Source organism: Arachis duranensis, chromosome 3 (assembly GCF_000817695.3).
Source record: "Arachis duranensis cultivar V14167 chromosome 3, aradu.V14167.gnm2.J7QH, whole genome shotgun sequence".
NCBI lineage: Eukaryota > Viridiplantae > Streptophyta > Magnoliopsida > Fabales > Fabaceae > Arachis > Arachis duranensis.
In genome coordinates, this window is record NC_029774.3 from 109,624,229 (window position 1) to 109,632,816 (window position 8,588).

At 30.3% G+C, this 8,588-nt stretch overlaps 1 protein-coding gene and 1 pseudogene across 1 annotated transcript; one reads left to right on the forward strand and one right to left on the reverse strand.

The window, feature by feature from the left end:
- LOC107480076 (uncharacterized) overlaps positions 1 to 8,588 on the forward strand; it is a 72,986-nt pseudogene that overhangs the window by 1,793 nt on the left and 62,605 nt on the right.
- LOC107480131 (uncharacterized) lies at positions 453 to 2,095 on the reverse strand. The gene is made up of 2 exons (XM_052259290.1): positions 1,132 to 2,095; positions 453 to 1,026 (listed from the first exon to the last, which is right to left on the reverse strand). The coding sequence occupies exons 1-2, from the start codon at positions 1,398 to 1,400 to the stop codon at positions 954 to 956; spliced, it is 342 nt and encodes a 113-aa protein (XP_052115250.1). The 5' UTR covers positions 1,401 to 2,095; the 3' UTR covers positions 453 to 953.

Consider the following 8,588-nt stretch of genomic DNA (forward strand, 5'->3'; position numbering starts at 1 on the left):
TATTTTAAATTAATTATATTATTATTTAACAATAATTATAAATTTATTTTTTTCATAATTGTATAATATCTATTAGTATTATTTTTTAATAAATACTTGTAGTATATAATAACTAGCGTGATAACCCGTGCAATGCACGGGATTCACGAAATTTAAACCTTTTTAAAATAAAAATACTAAGAATATAACTAAAATGTATTCTATAAAAATAGATATGTTGTATTAATTTTGAATAATTACAAAATTATCATTAGACTAAAATAAAAAAATAGATTACAACAATTATTCAATATGTCAATAAATATATAACATATTTTGTAAGATAATAAAAGTTAATAAAATATTCAAACAATTGCTAAACACTAAAAAAAAAAACAGAAAAAAAGTACAACAGAGATGTAGTTTACTATTACGTATTATCTTAAGAACACATAACGTCAGGATACTTACTGTTAGCAAAACAAAATATATACAACATATATAAATTTGTTCATTAAACAAAAAATAAAATATGTCCAAGATAACTTAACATATAATTCAAAATATCCATCAAATAGAGTTATACATAGGAGGCCTAACGTCGCTGAATCGATAACTCTATCTGGTGGTTAGCTATCGAGCTGAGTTTCAAAGTAATGCTATCACCCTCCTTTAAATTGTATGTACTACAACATTCACTCCACCCGACCCCAAATTTCCATTCTGTACCTCTTCCTCCACTATTCAGTAAGTGAAAAAAGAACACATTTTTCTCTACATTGGAATCTGGACCAGTGATCGTCCAAATCGAACCATCTCCAGATGGTTTAAGATACACAGCAAATTTTGAAGCCAAATACTGCAACGAATAATTCATAGTTAACATAAACATAATATTTTCATACACAATGAATAACAGATTTAGGAAGAACATCCACTAAGTTTGCAGAAAAAAAAGAAAACACTCTTTAAGATCAAGTTACCAATCTAGATTGTCCAAGATCCGAAGCTGTGATCTTCTTTTCATAAGAAACCTCTGGAGCATATCTAATTCAAGATAATATGAATCTTAGTCACCACAGTAAAAAATAGAAAGCTATCCCATGATATTAAAATACAAAACACAAGAAAAATAGTTACATGTAGCATTACCTAGGATCAGCCAATTCATTTGACGCGTTAATGTGTTCATCAACTTCCAATGATAAACTGCTGCCACTAGACAAATCTATGGGATTATGTGGATTATCCCCCACCAGTGGCCCATCTTGATCATTGTCTTCATCACCATCCGATGAAAACTGATCATCTGATGGTTCAGACCCAGATAGAACAATCACATCAGCTGATGAGTCCTCTTCCATCCTGGTATACTTTATGTGGAAGACTCTTGATACATTATCAAGTGTCTCTAGGTCCATTAGCTCAGGAACATAGCAGTCAGGATCAACGTGAAGTTGGATGGGTTGGTTGTCCTTATCGAACAATGAAATAAAAAAATTCCAAAACCAACATACCTAAATTGAACAGATGCCGGTCTATCGATAAGATAGAAAGTTCTAATCAGTTCAAATGAGTACTCAGTTATGAGCAACTGATCATTTTTTCTGATCACCTCCAGCGATAAACAATTATCTAACTCATCAATGACATACAATATTGGCCCTAATCCTTCCCCATGAGTTGAAACAAAATTTGAGGGAAGAGCTCTGTCACCCTATATTCAAATTTCTTTCCAAAGTTAACTCGTGTAACAAAACATGCTAAAAAAGCTTCACATAATTTTACCTAATTATTTAGCAAATAGAGGTATTTTAAATCTACCATTATTACCAACTGAGCAACACAAGAGAACAATAATCACGTAAATGAACTAACATTATAATGAGAAGAAAGCTTTAGAATAAATAATTGAGAAGATTCTAGTTCAGTAAACAGCTCAATGAATTTAAACAAAATATCCATAGAAAAGCGACAAAGGGGCAAAGTAATCAGTCTCACACATGCAGAAAATAGTAGAAAATAACAAATTAAAGAACATCAAGCCAAATCAGTAATCTAATTAATTAAGATTGATACTACTGTCCAAAACTGCACATTGGCCATTATATTTCGTTACCTGCTAACTGAAATCGCGAAATCTAAAAACTAGTTATTTTCCGCTGGGCCAATATAGCTGGGTTGCTAAAAACCTCCTATTAGCACATAATGGCATGATTAGAATTTAAGACTGAGACTTTTAACCAAGAAAACAACTGACTAAGTATACAAAAAAAATAGTAACAAACTAAAAGCACATTAATGAAAAATACCCAAGAGACCACGTTAGAAAATTACTATACAACATATTGTATAAATTACAACAACTTCTGAAATCTGGCCCACATACAAATGAGAAGCCAATAAAATTAAATTACAACATGAAAAATATCTGAGTAAGAATTAAAAAAAAAACTATAGATGGCATTACATCGATATTTAATTGACATTAAAATTTTCATAAGTTAATCTGAAAAATATTGAATGGAAAAGTAAATGAGACTTCAATTGAATTGAAAATGCAGCAAAGAAAACATCTTCTCTAATGCTCAGCACCATACCTATTTGGATCTTCTCTATTGGCATCCATGGCCATTCATACTTATCAAATAGAGAGGCTTCATATAAAGATTCAAGAAGAAAAAAAAGATGTTATCTCTTACTGCAAAAGAGAGCATTATAATAAAGTAAACCCTAACAGCATATTTCAACAAATTCAAGAAAAACAGGTGATAAAATTGAATAAAGAAACTTAAAGAACAAACATAAAGAAAGAACAGCAACCATTCATAAACAAAAGAAGAGATACAGGAACAAAAATATCATTATTTATTCTAGTAAATTAAATTTCTACTAAATTCTAATGATAATGTTGAGAAGTTTAAGAAAGCTAACAACTACTACTAATAGTAATCTACAGAAACAATCATGAATTATGAATTTGTTAATTAGAATATGCATTACAAACAACCAAAAAAAAGGGAATATACAAAAATTAGATGAATAATAAAATATAAAAGACCAGAATGAATATCAAAAAATTATAGTTACGATTTTATTTTTTTTACTCTTAGAAATGTTTTAGATTATCTGCTTAATATTTTTTCTTATTCGATAAAACATAGTAATACCAAAATTATGGAACTTCACACAGACAATACAACCTCACTGAAACTGAATTAATTAACTTGCTAAAAAGAAATTAACAAAAAATAGCTTTCTGTTATTATCCTTTGAAGTTCTCTCACATTAATAACTTAGATTTTAGTATGTTACCTTAAATGTAGCTTCCTAATCAAGATGATTAACAAAAGTAGCACCTACCCACGTGTGAGAACCTGCTAACAAAAAGAAAAAAAAAGAAATTAAAAACAATAAGATATTAGAGATATCCAAGGGTCAGAGATACGTTATTTTGGAAATAAAAAATTTCTTCTCTCTTTTTAAATCGGGGAAGAACTTCTTCTTGAATGATACATGCATGCCAAAAGATATGACAATTTCTTATATTGGTGAAAATTAAGACTCAGCAAGATGGAAAACAAATAAAATTTTTAGTATTAGACAAAAAAATAACCAGAAAGGATACTTGAACTGAGAGTATTCACATAAAGGTATTAACTGAATATTTTCAAAAGACAAAACTTGAGTTGATGAAATCACCGAAAGGAAAGCTAGAAAAAATGAAAAGAGAAGCACAAGAAAAAAAACCGAAGAGAAGATCATGTTGGGACTGCAACAGTTAGGGTAAAACCGTAACTTGTTATTTGATTGTCAGAAAATTTACCTGTTGAAAGAAATGGATACGCCGGGACCACTGGAGATGACGACAAGTTTGTATCTTGTATGATTATTTGGAGTTTAACGATGCAGAAAGTTGGGCGGGGTCTCTCTGGGTTGAGTGAGCTGAGACCCCAGAGAGAGAAGATGGACGGCGACGGCGTTAGGTCTTCTTTCTGACCTCCCTTTTTTTTTATTGCGTGTGTGTGTAATGCTTGTGAGCTTTGTTTTTTTATTGCGCGCGTGTGAGGGTAGGGAGGGGAGTGGGAGAAGATAGAGTGAGCTTTGATTTTTTAATGTTTCTTGGTAATATTAAAGAGCTAGAAATACTAATAGAAGATATAAGATTATAATTAAAATAATGTAGATAATTCCTTAAAAATAAATGACAGTAAAAGAACGGTTATGAGAGATGAATCATTAGACAATACAATTAATTTCACAATTATTATTCAGAAAATTTTTTAATATCTATGATAGCTAAAAATAACTAAATATTGAGAAAAATATACTGTAATATAATTTTTTTTATTCATTTGAGAATTTTTGATATAAATAAAGTTTATCTGTCTCAAAGTGTAATTAATTTTAACAATTTTTTCCATTTTTATTTCTATTGATAATTAGAGAAAAAAATGATAGAAAATTACAGAAAAAAATTGAAAAAAATAATTACTGAATGAAAATTGTATGAAATATAAAACAAATTAATAAAAAATAAGTAAAAAAATAATTAAGAATGTATTAATTTTTTTATAAAAAAATATGATTCTTCCTCTTATACATGAAACTTGTTAAAAGAAAAGTTAATTATTGTTAATAATTTTATCATAAAAAATTATGTTTAGTAATAAAATCTTCCTAACAATTTTTTTAAGTAATATTTCCTTTTTTTTATATGGACCGGATGAATAACTTTTGATAACATAAAAAAAAGTAAACTTTGTGTAGATATTAATTGTTTATATGTACTGTAGAATAAAGTTTCTAATTAACCCACAAACCAAGAAAAAAAAAGAAAATTAAATATTAAATAAAACAATTATCTTCAACTACAAAATGAAATCTAAAAACTTCTATCAAATTAAGATGATACTTGAAAACTTAAAATATCCATCTTTCGAAAAAATAATTTTATAAATAAATTGAATCTTATGAGAAGTAAAATTATAATTGAGTCTAAAGAAAATATATAGTTATAATAATGGCGATATCAAAGCCACAAAGTTTTTGCTAAACTAATTAGGCAATATCCAATTCAAGTGACTAATCAAAGCCACAAATTTTTTGTTAAACTGATTTGAACTCACAAATACTACACTTTGTGTTATTGTAATTATTGCAGCATTTTCAGCTTAGAATAAAATCTACAAACAACAAAAGAAAAAGTGTATTGTAATTATTGCAGCATTTTCAGCTCGGAATAAAATCTACAAACAACAAAAGAAAAGCAAGAACACAGAGTCAAACACAATTTTTTAATTTTCACACTCGGGAAAAAGGGTCCAAATCATTAACCAAAAGTAAGAATAAATTATACAGAAATTTGGGACCTTCTTATGAGTAGAAATTTATTTGAGAAACTTTAGAGCATGTCATTTCTAGCACCTTAAATCAGTTAGGAAATTGAAGATATTTTAGAATTTTCACATAGAAATAAAAGCACTAAAAAACACATTAAAACTGATAACAAATAAGATAAGAAAATATCAACACTAAAACTCCACACATGTGAATTAGTAAACTCAATTTATGTTTCTAGTCAACATCATATAAAATTTTTAATTTAAGCCAAGTTCAAAAAGCATCTGAACCAGCATGATTAAATTTATGCATTGAACAGTTAGTAGAAAATTTAAATGACTAAAATTTTGCTATACAAACTTATTCAACAAAACTATCAAAATAGCTATAATAACTAACTTCTTTATCCATTATCAGAAGCTGAAGAAAAGCATGTTATTCTTTCTCCTCCCTATGATCAATTAAAAACCACATTCTGATGATTTTGAGTGTTATCTTCCAACATTCATTCCAGGGGTGGGATTAGAGAAGAGATTTTTTGAATGAGTTGACATTAAGCATAGTTCATTTGTTAAACCTATCACACAAGCAGCAATACAAACAAAACCACCTAATTTTCAGAAGGAAATCACAAGGGAATGGATAAACAGGACCAAAAACAATTAATGTTACTGGAACACAACATCTTATATCAAAACAAAAAACCCAATTTACAAAACAGAATCAGAAAAGAACGCCCAAATAGGGGCAAAAACAAATCCTGTTAATTGGAAGGAAACTTGAGTATCAAAGTAAATAAATATTAAAGAATCTGAAACAAGTCATAACCACTACATACCTACATCAAATGATGGAAAGGGAGAGAGGCAGAGCGACATGAACCCTAGGCTGATTTCCTCTTGAGAACTACCACCGATCTTTAAATGAATCTGACAAATCAGACAAAAAAAAAATTTGTTCCCATGATCCTTTTCCATGAACCCGAATCGCACAGGTAGTTATATCAAAGAGAGAGATCAAGAAATAGATGATAGGCATAATATTGAATAAAAAGATGGAAGAAGACACGGTTTGAATTCGAGGGATACGGAGCCATTACCAATCGAAAATGAAGACGCTTGAAAAGATGATGATTGGACCTTTGTAGTTGCAACCGCCGTTGCCGAGGAAGTGGGATGTGATTCTTTAGTTGCCTTGAAGCAAGCCACCGGGAAAACGCTCTTCGTGAGCATGTGAAGCCCGCAACAGAGATCTCAGTCTCTCAGCATCGCCGGCATCTATCGGCTTAGCTCGATGGGTTAGGGTTTCCAGATGGAGGTTGACAAAATAGTATGAATTGTAAATTGTATGAATTCAAAGACACTTAATAAAACAAGAAATGGTCATTATAAATATTGGCATTTGGCATACCTGCACTCCTTTTATCATCTCAGAATCAACATTAATGTGATGTTCATTGACAACATAATCTACCATATCGACTGACATTTGTTCCTGTCACCTGGAAGTACAAAATATATAACATATTGAGTGAATAATGAATTAATGATTGTGAAATAAAATAAAGAAAACCACATGAAATACAAATAAGTTTTTTAAGGATTTCGAAAACATAAAAATAGAGATCTCTAAATTAGTCTATTGTATTCTAGAAAATACAAACATGACAAAAATAAGAGTTCCAGTGAGAAAGATTGGTAACTTGGGGAAGAGACTCACTTTCGAATAAGTGACAGAAAGCCCCATGGCCAACATCGTACAGATGTCCTATAAAAAAATGACAAGATCATTTAAAAATAAATATTGATTAAGTAATCATAAGCAGTAAGCACCCAACCACTCCATAATACATAATAAGGTGGTTAATTATTGTTCGCTTATAAGAGTAAATCAATGAAAAATTTAATTGATTCTTGAAATGTTTTAAGCATTTCAATGGATTAACCAGCAAGCCACTACACACCAAGGGAATGCCTAAATCTGGAATGGACAACACTTGGATAAACCATATTCACCAAACTTGAAATATAAACCAAATTGATCAATTTAAAAATTGATTACCCTTCTTAGGTTGTTGGAGAAGTTCAGAACATTCTCTAACTCCATTGAACATTTTTTAATGTCAGAACTAATTGTACTCAAGTGTATTGAAAAAATACTGATTTTTAACTCAACTAACTCCATTGAACAAATTACTTTTTAAAAAAAAAATAAAGAAACAAGAAAGATTGAAAACAACAATAATGATTTTTAACAATAGCCAATACCACTAATAAGTACCACCACTTTGGTCAATAATATATAAAGAGAAAATGCCCATTAATTAAATAAACAATTAAAAATTCATCCTTTCAGATCCTGAACCATGATAAATAATTTTCCATTCTCTTCGACTACTCTGTTATATCCAGCAGCTTAAGTTCCCATATCCTCTACTTGACTCTCTGAATTCATAAACCAGTATCTCATCACAATAATTAATAAGCATAAAACTGATTTTCAATACACACAATTAACTCACAACCAGAAGTTAAAAAAAAAAGAAAAACACATCAATCCAAAAGGTAACAAAGTAACAAATGAAGCGATCCAAATTGAAACACAATACCCTTTGGAATTTTGGAATAGTTCCAACAAAAATCTCAACTGATCACATACCAATGCAAAGGAAAACATCCCTTTAAGAACGAAATTTATCAAGATGCTTCCCATCCTCTAGCAGTATTTGAAGTATTCTGCAAAATAAATTGGGAGTGACCTATTTATTGTGATAAGTTCCCAACAAATAAGAAATTGTAGAGTGAACAACGACAATTCATAATGATATCTAATTGCTCAAACAAGATCTAAACATAATAGGAAACCTTAACAACACTTTTTAACTTCTTCTACTCAGTAAATAGATATTTTTGTGATACCTAACCTCATCTCCATCACGACCGTCACTGCTGCGACAGCACAACATCTTGTTCGTCTGCTCCAAATGTTGGTTATGCTTCTCCTTCTGCTCCACCAGCACCACCAGAGATTTCGTTCTCTTCCGAGCCGAATATATCTTCGTCGGAATTCCACAGAGAGTGAGAAGAGATGTGTCACTGAGAGGGATCCGAATCAGAATCAGCTTCACAAAAAGGAAAGTAGTGACGAACCTTGGTGCTTCACCAATATGTGCGAAACCCTAACCTCAGCTCCATCACCACCGTGGCTATTGCCACAGTACGACATCTTCTTTGTCTTGTTCAAATCCGGCTTGTGCTTCTCCTTAT